Here is a 21212-nt window from a genome sequence, read left to right as displayed (position 1 = left end):
CCAAGTTATGCAGAAGTTAAGTTACTTGTGCAAGAGCCCACATCCAATCAGGGACAGACTGAACTTTTGGTCTCTGCTCCATCTGACTTCAAACTCCAGGCCTGTTTCATTATTAATAGATTACCTTATATGCTTGGATATAGTCCTTAAACACATCTTGAAACACAGTACACACAAATATGTAGAAAGTGATTTCTAAACTTAGAAATGAATTATTAAAATATTAAAAAGGAGGCCTGGCACCTGTGGCTCAAGCAGCTAAGGGGCCAGCCACATACACCTGAGCTGGTGGGTTAGAATCCAGCCCTGGCCTGCCAAACAACAATGATGGCTGCAACCAAAAAATAGCCAGGCGTTGTGGCAGGCGCCTGTAGTCCCAGCTACTTGGGAGGCAGAGGCAGGAGAATCTCTTGCGCCTAGGAGTTGGAGGTTGCTGTGAGCTGTGATGTCACAGCACTCTACCCAGGGTGACAGCTTGAGGCGCTGTCTCAAAAAAAAAAATCCAAAAGGAATAACTTTTAAAAACCTAAAAGCGTGGTGGTGCCTGTGGCTCAGTGGGTAGGGTGCTGGCCCAATATACGGAGGGTGGTGGGTTCCAACTGGCCAGGCCAAACTGCAACAAAAAATAGCCGGGCTTTATGGTAGGCACCTATAGTCCCAGCTACTTGGGAGGCTGAGGCAAGAGAATTGCCTAAGCCCAGGAGTTGGATATTGCTGTGAGCTGTGACGTTACAGCATTCTACCAAGGGCAAGAAAGTAAGACTCTGTCTCTAAAAGAAAGAAACCAAAAAACCAAAAAACCTAAAAGCAGTTTTACACTCAACCATTCTACCAACATTCTACTTACTTGTCATCAATGCTGTTCTGGTAATAAATATGCAAAAGTTTGTCCTTTATCCAGCTGACTTTCTCTGCAGCTTCCTTTCCCGCTTCACCATGAAGACAGTATTTCTTATAAAGCTGAGCAAGACCCATCATAGCTTCTTTTCTTACCCGCCACTAAAAAATATAAAATTTATTATCAGATGAGCATAATACAGAACTTTATACTAATTTACAAATTCTCAAGCCTTCACTAGGTTGGTCTTATGCGTGCATATAAAATTGGCAGATTATTTTTTTCCATAAGAAGCATTACAAAGTTGCTTTACCAACATTTTAAAATCTGTGCCTGTTAAGAAACCAAGCTATAGAAATTTCCCAATGCAAATATTATTAAATGATCTACCAACTTTTTATTTTCCTCAAGTCCAGCAGTAATAAATCTCAAAGAATATTTTCTTTACCTATCATCTGAAATATTTTACGTTCTAGTTGTTAACCATTTGGGTGTTAAGTCAAAAGGAAAAGTTCACTATCAAGATTTCTAGAATTGACGGTGCTCATAGCTCAGTGAGTAGGGTGCCAGCCACATGCACGGAGGCTGGTAGGTTGGAATCCGGCCCTGGCCAGCTAAAACAACGATAACTGCAACAACAACAAAAAAAATAACAACAAAATAGCCAGGCATTGTGGTGGGCGCCTGTAGTCCTAGCTACTCAGGAAGCTGAGGCAAGAGGATTGGTTGAGAAAAAAAAAAATGACACAATCGAACAAGTTACAAAATAATCACTTTTCAAACATTTCTTTCCTTGACTATCTTGTTCTTTCTTTTTTTTGAGATAGAGCCTCAAAGCGATTCTCTTGCCTCAGCCTCCCAAGTAGCTGGACTACAGGCACCTGCCACAACGCCCAGCTATTTTTTTGTTGAGGTTGTCATTGTTGTTTAGCTGACCCAGGCCAGTTTCGAGCCCTCCAGCCTTGGTATATGTGGCTGGTGCCATAACCACTATGCCACAGGCCTTTTTTTTCTTTTTAATTGAGATAGAATCTCACTCTGTCACCCTTGGTAGAGTGCCATGGCATCATAGCTCACAGCAAGCTCAAACTCTTAGGCTCAAGTGATTCTCTCATCTCAGTCTCCCAAGTGGCTGGGACTATGGGTGCCCGTCACCACACCCGGCTATTTTTTTAGAGATGAGGTTCAGGCTCAGGCTGGTCTTGAACCTATGAGCTCAGGCAAACCACCCGCCTTGGTCTCCCAGAGTGCTTGTATTACAGGTGTGAGCCACCGAGCCTGCCCTCTCTTGACTATTTTATTTATTTATTTATTTATTTTTTAGAGACAGAGTTTTACTTTGTTGCCCTTGGTAGGGTGCTGTGGTGTCACAGCTCACAAGCAACCTCCAGCTCCTGGGTTTAGGCGATTCTCTTGCCTCAGACTCCCAAGTAGCTGGGACCACAGGCACCCACCACAATACCCGGCTATTTTTTTTTTCTTGCAGTTTGGCTGGGGCAGGGTTTGAATTCCCCACCCTCGGTATATGGGGCTGGAGCCCTACTCACTGAGCTATAGGCGCTGCCCCTCCCTTGACTATTTTAAAAGTAAAAATTTAAAGAATACCTCTTGCTATATTTCAATACCAAAACCAATTACTTTTCTACCCTGAAATTATAGCTATTTGTTTCTAGAAGACAGCAGGTTTTCAACTATGCGTCAAATGAGATAGCATACTGCAAGGCAACCTTTGCTAAAGATGTCAACAGATGCCTACTCAGCCTGCCTTACATGTGTCTTTCTTAAGGTTGATCCTACTCCTTAAAGCTGCTATTGCTGGTTTCAGAACAACTTTTCTGTATCAATCCATGTTCTGACTATATCATATAGAGAAAAATCATAGGAAAAAATAAACACATAACTATCTTTTTTCAATTAGCCTGGCATAGCAATATGGCAATGTCCCTTTCTTAGGGAGTTTGATATTCTTTTAGTTCAATGATTGACAGACCTAAGTTACATAATATAGTCATATCTGAAAATGTTTGTAATAAATATAGGTAATCAATCACTATTTTTTAAAACTCATCATGCAAATGAAAAGGTAAACCTTTAGTGGTTCTTTCATAAAGGTATACTGAAAGAGAAACCCATCCTTAAGATCAGAAATGATACAGAATCTAGTATATTCATTCATAAAGATAATTAAGAGATATATTGGAAACATACAAATTTTTAGTTCTTTGTTTAGCACTGCATGTCTGGTTGTTTTTGTCACTTAGTACAGTAACATAATCATACCTCACTGTAACATCAAATTCATGGGCTCAAGCAATACTCCTGCCTCAGCCTCTCTAATAGTTGGGACTACAGGAAGGCATACCTGGCTAATTTTTATTTAGCATTGTTATTAATTTGTATTACCCAGAAAGGCCTTAAATGTTAATAGAAAATGATAGCAATCATATTTAGCAGACAATAAATTACAGATGAATAAAATTCATAAGGTTTTACCCGCTTATCCAGTGTTCTTTCCCTCACAAAACCAAGCAGCTGATCATTTACTAAGGCAAGGTCTCTTTTGGCAGCTGTTATTATAGTAACAATGACATCATGACGAATAGCTTCTTCTGGATCATGAGATCTAACCTTCAAATATTCTGTAATAAGAGAAAAAAAACTCAAGCTAATTTTAGCTATGTCATTTGGCAAGATTCAGAAAGACACAAGAGACTAGTAATGCTTTATGTTTTTTGTCTATACTAAAAGAACGTCTGTAAACCATGGCATGAATTAAAATCATTTTCAAGCCAGCAGTACTCTATTATAACCACAAAGCTTTGCTTATAACTGTTCTGGAGAAGTCAACTCACAATGCAGTAACTGATTTAGAAAGTTTAGAATTTCACAGTTAAAAATTAAAGAGTTTAAAGAAAAACAGTAAAAATATCTATAAAAAGTTAGCTACTGGGTGTACATTTGCATATTACATGATATAAATTCTAAGATATTTTATAATTTCTAAAAATATCCCAAAATAATTTACAATACTAACTCAAAAGAATACATGGCATTTCCTTTGGTTTTTGTAAATAACAGTTTTTTGATAGAAGCTACTTAATTGCCACTCCCAAATAGGTAAATTTAAATGCTCTAAATTCAAGTGAAGAATGAGAAATTCTATAGTAGTGCACAAGATAATCAGTTTCCTACTAATCACTAAACATATTACTGTATTTAATTATGTAATGATTTGTGCCCAAATCCAACGACTTAAGAAATATTCTATTTTCTAGGGTGGCGCCTGTGGCTCAGTGAGTAGGGCGCCGGCCCCATATGCCAAGGGTGGCGGGTTCAAACCCAGCCCCGGCCAAACTGCAACAAAAAAATAGCTGGGCGTTGTGGCAGGCGCCTGTAGTCCCAGCTGCTCGGGAGGCTGAGGCAAGAGAATCGCGTAAGCCCAAGAGTTAGAGGTTGCTGTGAGCCGTGTGACGCCACGGCACTCTACCTGAGGGCGGTACAGTGAGACTCTGTCTCTACAAAACAAAAAAAAAAGAAATATTCTATTTTCTCAAATTCTAAAGGATTAAAATATAAAGATATTTAAAAGTTAAAAAGTAAAAAGAGGCTTAGTGCCCATGCTCAGTGGTTAGGGCACCAGCCACATATAGGGGCTGGTGGGTTTGAACCTGGCCTGGGCCACCTAAAACAAAGATGACAACTGCAACAAAAAATTAGTGCTTGGTGCCCGTAGTTCAAGTGGCTAAGGCACTAGCCACATATACCAGAGCTGGTGGGTTGGAATTCAGCCCGGGCCTGCCAAACAACAATGACAATTACAACCAAAAAATAGCCGGGCGTTGGGGTGGGCACCTGTAGTCCCAGCTACTTGGGAGGCAGAGGCAAGAGAATCACCTAAGCCCAGGAGTTGGAGTTTGCTATGAGCTGTGATGCCATAGTACTCTACCAAGGGTGACAGCTTGAGGCTCTGTCTCAAAAAATAAAATAAAATAAAATTAATTAGTCAGGCATGTGCCAGGCTCCTGTAGTCCCAACAACTTGGGAGGCTAAGGCAAGAGAATCATTTAAGCCCAGGAGTTTGAGGTTGCTGTGAGGCCATGGCACTCTACCGAGGGCAACACAGTAAGACTGTCTCAAGAAATAAAAATAAAAACAAAAGGCTCAGTGCCTGTAGCTCAGAGGCTAGGGCACCAGTCACATATACCAGAGCTAGCAGGTTTGAATCCAGCCCAGGCCTGCCAAACAATGACGACTACAACAAAAAAAAATAGCTAAGTGTTGTGGCGAGCACCTGTAGTCCCAGCTACTTGAGAGGCTGAGGCAAAAGACTTGCGTAAGCCCAGGAATTTGAGGTTGTTGTGAGCTGTGACGTCATGGCACTCTACCTGGGGCGACATAGTGAGACTCTGTCTCAACAATGAACAACAACAAAAAAAGTAAAAATAAAAAAGATAAAGAATTTAAATGTAGAAATCCAAATAAATTGTGGAGTTCAGTTAATAGTAATATACCAGTATGGGCTGACTCCTTAGTTGTGAAAAGTGTATGATGGCCTTGTAAGGCGTTAACAAGGGAAAGTGGAAGCAGAGGATATAGGAACTCTTTGTATGTTTTCTGAAAAATCAAAAGTATTCTAAAATGAAAGTTTATATTAGAAAAGCATGCTGTGCTTAAATGCAATGTGATATCCTGAACTGGATCTTGGAACTGAAAGAGGACATTAGTGGAAAAACTAGTGCAATTTGAGTAAAGTCTGGTGTTTAATCAATAGTGTACCAGCGTTTAGTTTCTTAGTTTTTGATGAATGTTAACACAGTTAACAATGTTAACATATGTTAACATAACTATGGTTATGTTAAATGTTAACATTAGAGGACACTGGGTAAGGGAACTCTGTATTTTCTCTGCAACTTTTCTATAAATCAAAAGTTTGACAAAATAAAGTTTATTTAAAAAAAAGAATTTAAATGTAATTTTATTATGTAAACATGAAATTATTTTCTAGCACACGACAAATGAAGACTTGAAATCATACCAGAGTTAACGCTATTCAGAAACTGAAGTTAGAAACATACTAACTTCAGTTAGTATAGAAATATTTTGCATCATTATAGTAATATTTGTAAAAGCCCAGCTGGCTTACCTGTGAGATCCTTTGCTAAATCTGGGTGATTCATTAAACAGTGACTGGCAAATTTCACACTCTCTAACCTCACAGGAACGTGAATGTCATTAAATCTACATAGAAAAAGATTGCTAAATATTAATTCTAAGGCAAAATAATTATTTTCAAATAAGTAACATGTAAATACTTATAAATAATAAGTTACTGATTATAAAATGTTATTTTAATGACAGATATTATGTTCTGAAGAATAAAAAGTATACTAATAAGAAGATAATTTCACAAAATATTTTAAAGAAAATAATTTGTTTACATATTAAAACAAACAAGAAATAGTAAATGCATCCCTCTGCCCCAACTACTCACTTTGTAGAGTAGCTAAAACTTTGAGACCTTAAAATTGTGCTACAGAATAAAAAATATTCAAAACACAAAACCTGAAAAAACAGTTTATAGGAGGAAAACATTAGGGGGTCCAAGGTAGAAAGCAACCATTTATACAAGTAAAAGGTATATAGAAGTTCAAAGGTGAGTCTATAAAATGTTAAGTCACACTGCCTCAGCACAAAAGTTTTTCTTCTCCAGAACCAACTTTCATTTCTTAAAGGAACAGTGCATTCTAAGAATGCAATAAATAAGAAACACAACACATAGCTGGGCACAGGCTTGAGCTCAAGAGTTTGAGACCAGCCTGAGACAGAGAAAGATCACTCTCTCTAAAAATAACTGGGTACTGGGCGCCTGTTAGTCCTAGCTACTCGGGAGGCCAAGGCAAGAGGATCACTTGAGCTCAAGAGTTTGAGGTTGCGGAGAGCTATGATGCCATGGCACTTTACACCAAGGGCAACAAAGTGAGACTTTGTCTCAAAGAAAAAAAAAAAAAAAGAAACACAGCATGTAGACTCCAAACTGCATATAATAACAGCTGAGCAACTCTCAATTTAAAATAGATTACTAGGCAACTTTTAAAATCTATTTATGGGCTCAGCGCCCACAGTACAGTGGTTACAGCGCCAGCCATATACACCAAAGTTCGCGGGTTCGAACCCAGCCTGGGCCAGCTAGAAATCAACAATGACAAGTGCAACAAAAAATAGTTGGGCGATATGGCGGGCACCTGTAGTCCCAGCTACGTGGGAAGCTGAGGCAAGACAATCGCTAAACCCAAGAGTTTGAGGTTGCTGTGAGCTGTGACGCCAAGGTGACATATTAGGACTCTGTCTCAGAAAAAAATATATATATTTATTAATAATAAATAATGTAATTTTAAATAGGAAATGTTTCTAATGTGATCTCATAAAATAACTACATAAGCTGAAATTATTTAATAAATGTCCTTTTTATTTTTGAGATAGGTACTTGAGCTACGTTGTCTAGGCTGATCTCCAACTCTTGGGGCTCAAGTGATCCTCCTGTCTCAGCCTCCTAAGTAGCTAGGCAATACAACATATGTCTTAGAATCTATAGGCTTTTACTTTATCACTCAAAAGACATTTTGATGGTCTTAACCGAAATAAATGCTGACCATCTGAATAATCAAATGAGACTCTATAAGAATTTAAAATAGAAGGAACAAAGCAACTATGCTTATTAAGATATAGAGGAAGAACTCCCAATCCCCATGATTAACATATTTATTGCAAATCATTTAAGTAAAAATGCAAGACTTTGTTATTTTGCTAGGGCACTTACAAAAACAAAATCAGACATAATAGGCTTCTCATTTTACCGTTTCTACTAATCCTACTTATATATTAGTCATAGAAACAAAAAAAAAAAGGTCTATTCTGCAATGTTATTTTCCTTATATATACAGCACTAAGTGTGTTGATATTTTGTAATTTCCTTGACCGTAATGTTTAATTTTCCTCTACTAGTCAGAAAACTAGAAGTCCTAAAATGAAAGATTTTTTTTTTTTTTTTTTGCAGTTTTTGGCCGGGGCAGGGTTTGAATCCCCCACCTCCGGCATATGGGGCCAGTGCCCTACTCCTTTGAGCCACAGGCGCCGCCCAAAATGAAAGACTTTATTAAAGTATAAACCAAGTTTTGAAGTAAAAAGAACATGTAAAGGGAATGCAAGGAAGTTAATAAATTTCACTTTTTTTTTAATCTCACCATCAAGTCAAATCCAATTCCATCTTTCTATGTTCTTGAGAAGAAAAGTTAAAAACTGCGAGTTAAGAGAAATGGTATTTTCTATGTAAAAATTATACCAAATTAGTTAAAAATACATCATATAATTACATAACCTACAGATCCAAAAGACAAACAGCAGTAAATGGATTACTGGAAGAACAACTGGCATGAATTCCTAAAATCAGATGGCTACTGCCTCTGATTCCATGATTTCAGTATCTTAACACTTAGAATATCCTGAGATTCTAATGACATTATTTTAACACAAAAAAGCTTTAAAAATGTTACGTGTATAAATAAGCTTTTTTCATAAAACAAATTTTATTCTCTAAGAAAGACCACAACACAAATGCCAACCAACAAGTATCAGTTAAAGTTTTGGTATGTGTGGTTTTAATCAAGTGGACCCTACTAACTAACCTGCAAAATATATGTATCAGAACTGCATGTATATTCTATGTTCACTTACCGCCCAAGAAAGCATTGCCAAAGAGGACGATTCTGTGTTGCCAAATCAGAATCTTTAGAGCCAAACAATTTAGCCAGAAGTCGAACAACAGCTAATCGCTCTTCTCCATCATTGCTCTAAGGTAAAAGAGAAAAATCAATGAAGCTTGAGCTTTATTCATCAGATTATAGAAAATGATAATATGAAACATTCCTAAGAAGATACAGTTTCATACTTCTGCTTATAATGGTAAGAACTTCAAAATATCACATGTTGGCTCTGGGCACATAGCTTAGAGGTTAGGATGCCAGACACATACACAGGGGCTGCAGGGTTCAAACCCAGCCCAGGCCTGCTAAACAATAATGAGAACTACAACAATAACAACAACAACAAAAAATAGCCGGGTATTGTGGCGGGCACCTGTAGTCCCAGATGCTTGGGAGCTGAGGCAAGAGAGTTGCTTAAGCCCAAGAGTTTGAGGTGGCTGTGAGCTATGACGCTACAGCATTCTACCGAGGGTGACATAGTGAGACTCTGTCTTAAAATAAAATAAAATAGGGCGGCGCCTGTGGCTCACTGAGTAGGGCGCCGGCCCCATATGCCGAGAGTAGCGGGTTCAAAGCCAGCCCCGGCCAAACTGCAACAGAAAAATAGCCGGGCGTTGTGGCGGGCGCCTGTAGTCCCAGCTGCTCGGGAGGCTGAGGCAAGAGAATCGCGTAAGCCCAAGAGTTAGAGGTTGCTGTGAGCCATGTGACGCCACGGCACTCTACCCGAGGGCCGTACAGTGAGACTCTGTCTCTATAAAAAAAAAAAAAAAAAAGATTTAAAATAAAATAAAATAGGGGGAGGATGGGTGGAGGGAGGGTAATTGGTGGGACCACACTTAAGGTGCATCTTACAAGGGTACATGTGAAACTTACTAAATGTAGTACATAAATGTCTTAACACAATAACTAAGAAAATGCCATGAAGGCGGGTAGTGCCTGTGGCTCAGTGAGTAGGGTGCTGGTCCCATATACTGAGGGTGGTGAGTTCAAACCCAACCCTAGCCAAACTGCAACAATAAAAAAAAATTAAAAAAAAAAAAAAAAAGAAAAGAAAATGCCATGAAGGCTATGTTAACCAGTTTGCTGAAAATATTTCAAATTGTATATAAAACCAGTACATTGTGCCCCATGATTGCATTAATGTACGCAGTTATGATTTAATAAAAAAAAACTCTCGATCTGAAGAAAAAATAAATAAAATATCACATGTTCTCACTTACTAAACAAAAGTTGATTTGATTCCTTCTTAGATCATCTAGTTCTTTGCTTTTATTTCACACACTCCCAACTGCTAATTTATGACTACTTCACTGATTATTTGCATTCTACACATTGGTTATAGACCTTTAACAAATGTGAAGATATATCATTCAACCCTAACATTAACAGCCCTAGAAAAGTGTCTATGAAGGACAAAACTACAAATAATTATTGCCCTAATACGCTTTTCTTAGAAGAAGTCTGTCTTGCAATTTAAATTCCAATATAAACACACATCAAGGGCGGGGCCTGTGGCTCAATGGGTGGGGTGCCAGCCTCATATACTGAGGGTGGAGGGTTCCAACCTGGCCCTGGCCAAACTGCAACAAAAAAATAGCCAGGCTTTGTGGCAGGCGCCTGTAGTCCCAGCTACTCAGGAAGCTGAGGCAAGAGAATTGCCTAAGCCCAGGAGTTGGAGGTTGCTATGAGCTATGATGGCATAGCACTCTACGAAGGGTGATAAAGTGAGACTGTGTCTCTAAAAAAAAAAATAAATAAATAAACACACATCAAGTAAGATTCTGATACATAAATTTTAATCAACATCTCCTACTGACTAGAGAACAGATACTGAAGTATTTCGCGATACAGGAAAACTCACTTTAACAGCATAGCAGGAATCTTATGAAGATATAAAAGGTCATGTAAATTAAACACAGTAACAAAGCAAAGCATTTTTGTTTTTTGTTAAGGCTCCTATTGTCATATTCAGAATCAGTATATGCTATGAAAATTCTGTTCCACTTTCAGTAGTGATGCCTTAATATAAATTTCTTCGAAACCATATGGTGTGTGAAACTCTTTAAAAATCAGTCACTAGGAAAATAAATGCCATACCTAAAAACAAGTGCTAATTTCTTTAGGTGTTCAAATGGAACATGTGGCTAAAGCAATACCATGTAATTGAATAAACAAATCTTTCTAGAAAGACAGAAGCTAAAATAGAAAAATAAAGACCATGGGATAGAATCTTCTCCTTGAGAATGCTTTAACATGAAGGAATAGAGGTTTTACAAGTAATACAAGCATACTTATCAAATATATGTAAGAATGAAAATTACATTAAGAATTATAAATAACAAGATTATTTTTTCTTTTTTTTTTTTTTTTTGAGACAGTCTCACTTTGTCGCCTTCATAGCTCACAGGAACCTCAAACTCTCGGGCTCAAGCGATTCTCTTGTCTTAACCTCCCAAGTAGCTGGGGCTATAGTCACCTAAGACAACGCCTAGCTACGAAATTGTTTTCCTTAACTAGGTTTTTCTCAAGTAGTGACAATAATGCATAGTACAACCTATTTTTTTTTTAGTGCCACCTTTTACTAAAGTCCAATTTATTAGCCAACATGTTTTATTTTATCCCTTCAACAATGGCAAACACTAGAAAAGAATAATTTTATTCTCCTTGCAAATAACTCTGTTAGTACATCAGTAGTTATTTCGAATTTAGTGACATTTCATATGTAAAAACTACTGAAATAAAAACTAGGGTGGTACCTATGGCTCAAGGAGTAGGGCGCTGGCCCCATATGCTGGAGGTGGTGGGTTCAAACCCGGCCCTGGCCAAACAAACAAACAAACAACAAAAAAAAAAACCTGCAGAAAAAATAAATAAAATAAAATATCACATGTTCTCATTTACTAAACTCACCCTCCTGACTTTTTAAAATTTGAAATATAATATATTCCATTACTAAAGTTGGAATGTTTACAGTGATAAATTTTGTTGGTGTAAATCATTTTGAGTCACTGATACGAGGCTGTATTAATTCATAAGATAAAATGAACATTATCTTATGAACACATTAGGTAATACACTGTTTAAATTATAAATACATATTTTAATAATTAAGAGTGAATAAAGATTAGAAATTCTGCATTAGCAATTTACCAATGACTTTCTAAAATAAAGTCAATAAAGCTAGTTTCCATTTCTGCCCTATCCCAACCAGAAAAAGTGGCTAACTCTACTATTGTTTCTAACTGTAATCAATTCAGAACAATTTTCTGTAAAAACTTAATTTTAAGTCTAACCGAAACAATACAACTATGATACTTATGAAGTTAAAAAAATTTTTTTATTTTTATATTTTTGAGACAGAGTCTCATTATGTTGCCCTCAGTAGAGTGCTGTAGTGTCATAGCTCAGAACAACCTCAAAGTCCTGGGCTCAAGTGATTCTCTAGTCTCAGCCTCCCTAATAGCTGGGACTACAAGTACCTGCCACAATGCTCAGCTATTTTTAGAGATGGCGGTCTCGCTTTTGCTCAGGCTGAAACTCCTGAGCTCAAGCAATCTACCCATCTCAGACACCAAAAGTGCTAGGATTACAGTCATGAGCTACTGTACCCAGCCTCAAAATATTTTAAATAAATGTAAAACAATCTCTCTACCTCCACATGAAAAAAAAATAAGGTCTTAAATGTAAAAATATTACAAACTTCCTGATAATTATAGTCCAGGCTGCTGAGCAGTACAACTTCAGGTTACATCTTAAATACATGAGAATAATATCCTTTGGACTCATGTAGTAGATCATGTATATAGTGTATGCAGTACCACAGTATAGAGTAAAAGTAACCAAGTTGTTATTTTGAATCCATTTTAATGTTCAGAGGATTGTTACCCAGGACTCTGAACTATAAAAAGTTCAGAGACACAAACTATAAAAAATCACCAAAGCCATTAAAATTTTTCTCGGCTGGGTGGGGCCCGTAGCTCAGTGGGTAGGGCACTGGCCACCTACACTGAGGCTCGAGGGTTTGAACCCGGCCCGGGCCAACTAAAACAACAATGACAACTGCAACCAAAAAATAGCCAGGCATTATGGCGGGCGCTGGTAGTCCCAGCTACTTGGAAGGCTGAGGCAAGAGAATCGCTAAAGCCCAAGAGTTTGAGGTTGCTGTGAGCTACGATGCCACTGCACTCTACTGAGGGTGACATAGTGAGACACTGTCATAAAAAAAAACTTTTTGGCTATTGACTTAGCATACTGACAACTCAAAAAGGGACACTCTAATTATATGCACTAACCACACTCATCTACATCTCAGTTTCTTCATTTAAGATGCGAGACAAACTGGTACAGTCTAGGGTTATAGTAGGGAACATACAAAACACACAGGTGATGGCACCTGCTGAAACACAATAAACAGAATGTTCCACTTTGGTTGTTATTTTGACACAGCATGTAGTTCAGTATAAAGTTTCTGAAAATGGGTGCATGAGAAGGGAGCAGCGCACGCCTGTAATCCTAGCACTCTGGGAGGCTGAGGCAGGTGGATCACTTGAGCTCAGGAGTTTGAGACCAGCCTGAGCAAGAGTGAGACACTACTTCTACTAAAAACAGAAAAATTAGATGGATGCTGTGGCAGGAGCTTATAGTTGCAGCTACTCTGGAGGCTGAAGCTGGAGGATTGCTTGAGGCTAGGAGTTTAAGGTTCCTGTGAGCTAGGCTGATGCCACAGCACTTAGCCCAGCAGGCAGAGCAATACTCAAGTTTTTCTTTTCTTTCTTTTTTTTTTTTTTGAGACAAGAGTCTCACTATGTCACCCTCAGGACAATGCCATTGAGTCATAGCTCACAGCAACCTCAAACTTTAGGACTTAAGTGATTCTCTTGCCTCAGCCTCCCAAGTAGCTGGGACTACAGGCCCCTGCCACAATGCCTGACTATTTTGTTGTGTTGTTATGGCTGTTGCAGTTGTCATTATTGTTTAGCAGGCTGGGGCCATGTTCGAACCCACCAACCTGGGTTTATGTTGCCAGCACCCTACCCGCTGAGCAACGGGCACTGCCCACAATACTCAGTTTAAAAAAAAATTAGTAAGAAGGATGAATACATAGTGGCTCATGCCTGTAATCCTAGCACTTTTTGAAGCTGAGGCTGCAGGACTGCCTGAGCCCAGGAGTTCACAACCAGGCTGAGCAATATAGTAAGATCCCCAACTCTTTAAGATTTTTAAAAAAAAAATTAGCCAGGTATGGTGGCATGTAACTGTAGCCCCAGGTATAAGGAAGACTGAAGCAGGAGCACCACTTGAACCAAAGTTTGAGGTTGATGTATGAGAAAGAAACCACATTATAGCCCAGGCAACAGAATGAGATGCCCCCCCCCCCAAAATGCAAATATCTGGATTTTTAAACAAAATCTTCCCATTTTTTTTTTTTATATAAAGTATTTTCAATAATTTTATTTTTTATTTATTTATGTTGCAGTTTTTGGCTGGGGCCGAGTTTGAACCTGCCACCTCCGGTATATGGGGCTGGCACCCTACTCCTTGAGCCACAGGCGCCGCCGCCAGTTATTTCTTTCTTTTTTTTTTTTTTTTTTCCAGTTTTTTCATTTGTTTATTTTTTTTGAGATGAGTCTCACTCTGTTGCCCCAGGCTGGAGTGCCGTGCCATCATAGCTCACAGTAGCCCCAAACTCCTGGGCTCAAGTGACCCCCTTGACTCAGTCTCCTGAGTAGCTGAGACTAAAGGCACTTACTACAATGCATGGCTAATTTTTCTGTTCTAGTAGAGATAGGGTGTCTCTCTTGCAGAGACTGGTCTTGGACTCCTGAGCCCAGGCAATCTACCCACCTCAGCCTCCCAAAGTGCCAGGATTACACACAAGCCACCATAGCTAGCTCATGTTTTCTCTATATTGCCTATTACAGAGTTTCCTATGAGTAAATTATTATTGATACAATATTCTTTATAGTATAAAAGTACCATACGCTTATAATAAAGATGGGCAATCCTTAATTATATATATATAAATTTTATGGAAATGAAACTCTAAGATCTACTCCCAAATCTGCTTTAATTGTTAAACTGTGCAAAATAGTTTATCTTAAATTTTTCTTATCAAGAATCAAAACTGCTAGGCATAATGGCTTTTGCTTAGCACTTTGGGAAGGCAAGGCAGTAGGACTGCTTGCGATCAGAAGTTCAAGATGACTTGGGAGGTGCAGACAGGAGACTCGCTTGAGCCCAGGAGTTGGAGGTTGCTGTCAGCTGTGATGCTATGGCACTCTACCCAGGGCAACAGCTTGAGGCTCTGTCTCAAAAAAAAAAAAAAAAAAAGAAGTTCAAGATGAAGACCCACATCTCTATTAAAAAAAAGAATAGAAAAATCATCTGGGCTTGGTAATGCCGCACCTGTAGTCCCAGTCACTCAGGAGGCTGAAGCAGGAGGATTAGTAGTGCCTAGGAGTTTGAGGTTGTAGTGAGAGGGCAACAAAACAAGACCGTGCCCCCCTCCCCCAAGAAAGAATTCAAACTGTAATGTAATCCTAATGTCATACATTGGATTTAAGGATCAAATAAGATATTGAATACAAAACCTTTTTTTGGTTTACTTTGTGAGACAGAATCTCACTCTACGCCTTGAGTACAGCCACCTCAAACTCTTGGGCTCAAGTGATCCCAGGAGTTTACCTCAGCCTCCTCAGTAGGCCACAATGCCTAGCTAGTTTTTCTATTTTTAGTAGAGATGGGGCTGGTCTCTCAGGCAATCCATCCACCTCAGCCTCCCAGAGTGCTAGGATTACAGATGTAAGTTACTGTACCCAGCCCTCTGGATATAAAAACTGTTTTCAAAAAGTATAGAATATTAAGCAAACTGAAGATCTTCTGTAGTTCAGCTAAGTTAGGAGACTGAGTGGCTTGTCCTTCACATTTTTTTTGAGGAGGCATGAATTCTCTGTTTAGTTGGCTATAAAAAATATATATATACTCCCAATTATACAATGAAACGTCCATCCTTAATCTATACCATGAAAAAGTCACCCTTCGAGTGCTCAATTTAAAGTCTTTTTTTTTTTTTTTGTAGAGACTAGAGTCTCATTTTATTGCCCTTGGTAGAGTGCAGAGGCATCACACGGCTCACAGCAACCTCCAACTCCTGGGCTTAGGCAATTCTCTTTCCTCAGCTTCCCGAGTAGCTGGGACTACAGGCGCCCACCACAACGCCCGGCTATTTTTTTTTTTTTTTTTTTTTTGTAGAGACAGAGTTTCACTTTATTGCCCCCGGTAGAGTGCCGTGACGTCACACAGCTCACAGCAACCTCCAACTCCTGGGCTTAGGCGATTCTCCTGCCTCAGCTTCCCGAGTAGCTGGGACTACAGGCGCCCGCCACAACACCCAGCTATTTTTTTGTTGCAGTTTGGCCGGGGCTGGGTTTGAACCCGCCACCCTCGGTATATGGGGCCAGCGCTCTGCTCACTGAGCCACAGGCACCACCCTCGGCTATTTTTTTGTTGCAGTTTGACTGTGGCGGAGTTCGAATCCACTACCCTCAGTGTATGGGGCCAGAGCCCCACCTGCTGAGGCACAGGCACCGCCCTCGATTTAAAGTCTTTTGATGTTCTAAAATATAACTATCTCATAATGAATACCATTTAATACCAACACAAATTATAAACTTCTAGGATAATATCATTTTTATGTTACTTGTTTCATGTATTTATAAGTAGACATTTAACAACTAGGTATTTTATAATTTTACAATGTAAATTATTACCCAGATAAGAAATATACTGTTATATTCAAATGACTGAAAAATGTAAACCTTAAAAGAATTTATGTAAGCCTTAACTAAATATAAAGAGATAAACTGAACTCACATTTTATTCTTTCAGAGTTACAGATTATGTGATATATATTTTTCCTTTAAAGTTTAAATGGCTTAAAAATTGGTCGTTCCTACCTTCAGTTTGAATTCAAGCTGCGGCATGACAGATAATAACAAATGAGGATCTATAGCAAAAAGTTCCTGAATCAGATCAAATACGTGCTCTGACAAATCACTTACTGATGATCTTCCCAGCACCAGGACTTGATTGAAAAACTATAGGAGATATTAAAAACAAAAATAATGTATACATTTCATTTAAAAGCTTATTTTCTATAAGCTTTCCACAAACATGATTTTAAAAAACTACAGCATAGTTAGGCACTGCATATATAACTATGGGGGGGGGGTATGACAAAGAATAGGTGTTTGAATTACTAATATATAATATGATAGTCTATACAGCAGAAGAAATAAGCCTCAATAATATCATGAATGTTTAAAAAGTAAAATAAGAATTGAGATGTTGGCTATATTTTGAATAAGGCTACCATTTCTAGGACTCTTACCCCCCCTCCCCATTTTTCTTGAGACAGATATGTTCCTCTTGTTAGAGAGCTGTGGTATCACAACTCACAGCAACCTCAAACTCTTGGGCTTAAGCGATTCTCTTGCCTCAGCCTCCCAAGTAGCTAGGACAACAGGTGCTCGCCACAACATCTGGCTATTTTGTTTTTATAGTTGTCATTGTTCTTTAGCAGGTCCTGGCTGGGTTCCAACCCACCAGCCCAGGTGCATGTGGCTGGCACCCTATCCACTGAGCTATGGGTGCCAAGCCTAGGAATCTTATTTTTCATTAAAACAAAACAATGTAGACAGTTTGTGTAGTTCATTATAGGGAATTTTACAGAGATATTTCCTTGTGGCAGAGAAATATGTTTAAGTCTCAATTTTTAATTTTTCTTTAAATTAATCTAGTTTTCCATTATTTAGTAATAAAAGGTACTTAAAGGTAAAGGATGAGGCTTTATGTTTCTTTTTGGTTTTTAATACCTAGAGAAAGGCAAACACATTTTGACTCAAATGATAAAACATTGATACAAAAAGTCAACTGGTAATTTAAATGCTAAGGAGAAACAAAGAGTATATAATACCAAGAGCACAAATTAGAAGATACTGCCATCAATGCGCTAAAACGCTCATCCACATTTAGAAAAAAATAATTTAAAAATGCTGTAAGGGTAGTTGTATGTAACTGATATAAGTATATGTTTCTGGTAGTACCATATATTGATGTATTTCCTTTGAAAAGCAACAGAGTTAGAAATATTCCTATTTACTATGCAGACCTTGAAAAAAAGTGAACATAGTTTTAACAAAATACATACACATACAAGCATAGAACACTACTTCCGAAAGGACTATATGAGGACGTTTTGGTGACAGTTATTTCTGAAAATTAAGAATAGGGTATTCAAGGTTGAAGAGGGTCACTTTTCACTGTATACAATTTTGTACTATTTGAAAAAAATTGTAACCTGTTTAAATATTTGGTAATAGAAATGATACTAATATAACACATACATAAATATTACGAATATAACACATGTAAATTAAAAAACTCTCATTTATAGCCGGGCGTTGTGGTGGGCGCCTGTAGTCCCAGCTACTCAGGAGGCTGAGGCAAGAGAATCGCTTAAGCCCAGGAGTTGGAGGTTGCTGTGAGCTGTGTGAGGCCATGGCACTCTACCGAGGGCCATAAAGTGAGACTCTGTCTCTACAAAAACAAAAACAAAAAAAAAAAACCTCTCATTTAGGCTTGGCACCCATAGCTCCATGGTTAGGGCACTGGCCACATACACTAGGCCTGGCGGGTTCGAACCCAGCCCTGGCCTGCTAAACAACAATGACAACTACAACAAAAAAAAATACCCGGGTGTTGTGATGGGTGCCTGTAGTCCCAGCTACTTGGGAGGCTGAGGCAAGAGAATCTCTTAAGCCTAAGAGTTTGAGGTTGCTGTGAGCTGTGATGCCATAGCACTTTACTGAAGGTGACTCTGTCTCAAAAAAAAAAAATTTCTCATTTAGGTTTTATCTGAGAAAAGTACTTCAACAGATAAACGCAACATTCACAAAGATGATTAGTAAAGGAAAAAACACTGATAAATACCTAAATGCATAACAATAGGAAAATGGGAATGTATTAATTTGGAGGAACATTACTTATATATAAGTGAAAACAATACAAAATTTTATATCAAGTATGTAGGAAAATAGATATAAACATGATCAAACATCAAATGGAACTGTTACACTGAAATAGGAGAATTACAACTTTTTACCCGAATTATTGATTTTTAGTAAAAAAAAAAGAAAAAAGAAGAATGGAACAAACCTCTACTCAATAGTTTCTTAAGAGTATTTTTATTACTACATATAACAACAATTCAAAAGAGGAAGAAACAAATATTTCAGGAGAATGACCTAGAAAATATAAAGAGGAAAATACACAGAAACCCAAAAATAAATGTGCAGGGGTACAGAGAGAAAGTGAAAAAAAGATCAGTCTAACTAGGAAACAATAAAACAAACAAAAATAGAAATGCAGGCAAGGGGGGGATTAGAGATAAGTTTTCATAAAGTACTATCTACCGTCTTGTGCCATTCTAAAACAATGCCATGAAACTGATACTGCATTTCTCTAACTTTAGTTATGTAAGTTCCCTGGTATTTGCTCTAAATAGTTGAAATTATTTACAGGCTAAATAAACCTGTATGTAAGAGGCTCTAATAAATTAGTACAATGGATTAAGAATTATAGAGTTATGGATTAAATATAGACAGAAATACATACATTGGCAATGCATGCCTCAATAGTCTGGACGGTCCTTTTCAACAGGACTTTTGCAAGGTCGAAAGACTGTTTATTTAAGTTCTGGAAAACAACAAAAATATGTAAAGTTACAAATAATTTAGTAAATCTATGAGAGCACAATGAAAATGCTGTAGTCTTTAAATCTACAAAAAATATGAAGCAAAAAATATAACTGAATTCCATTCAAGTTCTTACCCAATGTCCTCTAGGTATATGGTTCTAAATGTAGTAACTGCAAATTAAACTTAATTATCAATCAAAAACTAAAAGGTATTTATAAAAGTTTGCCAAAAGTGCAGTCCTACATTAAATTTTTGATGCAGACCTAAGGGTTTTTGGTTTAGCCAAAGTGAAATGGCAACTATATACAAGTATCCTAGATACACACATATCTCTATCTCAGTAACTATTTCACTATTTAATCAACGTGATTCTGGAGTAAGTAGACCTGGAAGGTTTTCCAAATAAAAAGAATTATTGATCAATTATATACATACACACACACACACACACACACACTTTTTTCTTTTTTCGAGACAGAGCCTAAAACTGTCACACTGGGCAGCGTGCTGTGGCCTCACAGCTCACAGCAACCTCCAACTCCTAGGTTTAAGCAATTCTCTTGTCTCAGCCTCCCAAGTAGCTGGGACTACAGGCACCTGCCACAACACCTGGCTATTTTTTGGTTGGTTGTTGTAATTGTTATTTGGCGGGCCAGGGCTGGATTCAAACCTTCCAGCTCTGGTGTATGTGGTTGGTGCCTTAGCCACCTGAGCTACAGGTGCTGAGTAATCAATTATATTTTTGCAATGTTGAATATTATAATGCTTCCTTATCAAGAGTCCCAATGTATTATAACAAATTAAAGACTTTGAGAAAGACTGCAGAAGAGTAATACATAATTTTTAAAAACAGTGAAAAAGGAATTCTTGTTTTGAAGAATACTTATTAACATCTCCATAGTTTGAAGTTTTGGACCAAACTGAGGTTCATTCACCATCATCTTAGACCTCTCGAAAAAATGATACGAAACATAGACTTCAGGCCAGCAGTGAGCAAACTTTTTATGTGAAGGGCCAATAATAAATATTTTAGTTACAGTTGCAACTTCATACCTTTGCTATGAAAGCATAAAAATAGCCATAAATAAACATAATGAAAATGAACATGGCTGTGTTCCAATAAAACCTTACACAAACAAGCAATGGTCTACATTTGATCTGCAAATTGTAGCTCCCTGATTTTTGTTCTAGGTTTCTATTCCACTGGCAAAAGGATAAGACTAGTGTTAAACTGGCGGCAGAGGGTAGGGCGCTGGCCACGTACACTGAGGCTGGCAGGTTCAAACCCAACCCGGGCCAGCTAAAACAACAATGAGAACTGCAACAAAAAGAAAAAATAGCTGGGTGTTGTGACGGACACCTGTAGTCCCAGCTACTTGTGAGGCTGAGGCAAAGGAATCACTTAAGCCCAAGAGTTTGAGGTTACTGTGAGCTGTGATGGCATGGCACTCTACCCAGGGTGACAGCTTGAGACTCTGTCTCAAAAAAAAAAAAAAAAAAAAAAATTAGTGTTAAATTACACTTCTTTTTCTTTTCTTGCTTTCTTTTTTTATTTAAGACAGAGTCTCTCTCTGTTGCCCAGGTGCCCGCCACAACACCCAGCTAGTTTTAGAAATGAGGTCTCATTCTTGGCTTCGAGCAATTCTCTAGCCTCAGCCTCCCAAATAGCTGAGACTAGAGGCAATCACCACAATGCATGGCTATTTTTTTTTAGAGATGGGGTCTCGCTTTTGCTCAGGCTGGACCGGAACTCTTGGGTGTGAGCCACCAAGCCCGGCTCACTTCGACTTCTTTTTTTTTTTTTAATCACCCTCGGTAGAGTGCTGTGCTGTCACAGCTCACAGCAACCTCCAACTC

General features: G+C 38.2%; 1 protein-coding gene across 2 annotated transcripts in view; it reads right to left on the bottom strand.

The window, feature by feature from the left end:
- PDS5A (PDS5 cohesin associated factor A) overlaps positions 1 to 21212 on the bottom strand; it is a 143225-nt gene that overhangs the window by 74520 nt on the left and 47493 nt on the right. For both annotated transcript variants that reach the window (XM_053578145.1, XM_053578146.1), the window contains exons 7-12: positions 19273 to 19353; positions 16554 to 16694; positions 8570 to 8685; positions 5982 to 6076; positions 3332 to 3477; positions 848 to 999 (exon numbers count right to left, since the gene is read on the bottom strand). In XM_053578145.1, the coding sequence (XP_053434120.1) occupies positions 848 to 999; positions 3332 to 3477; positions 5982 to 6076; positions 8570 to 8685; positions 16554 to 16694; positions 19273 to 19353 (731 nt within the window). The remainder of the gene's footprint in view (positions 1 to 847; positions 1000 to 3331; positions 3478 to 5981; positions 6077 to 8569; positions 8686 to 16553; positions 16695 to 19272; positions 19354 to 21212) is intronic.

Source organism: Nycticebus coucang, chromosome 23, assembly GCF_027406575.1.
Source record: "Nycticebus coucang isolate mNycCou1 chromosome 23, mNycCou1.pri, whole genome shotgun sequence".
NCBI lineage: Eukaryota > Metazoa > Chordata > Mammalia > Primates > Lorisidae > Nycticebus > Nycticebus coucang.
The sequence above is the reverse complement of the archived record's forward strand: the minus strand, read 5'-3'. Positions and strand labels throughout refer to the sequence as shown.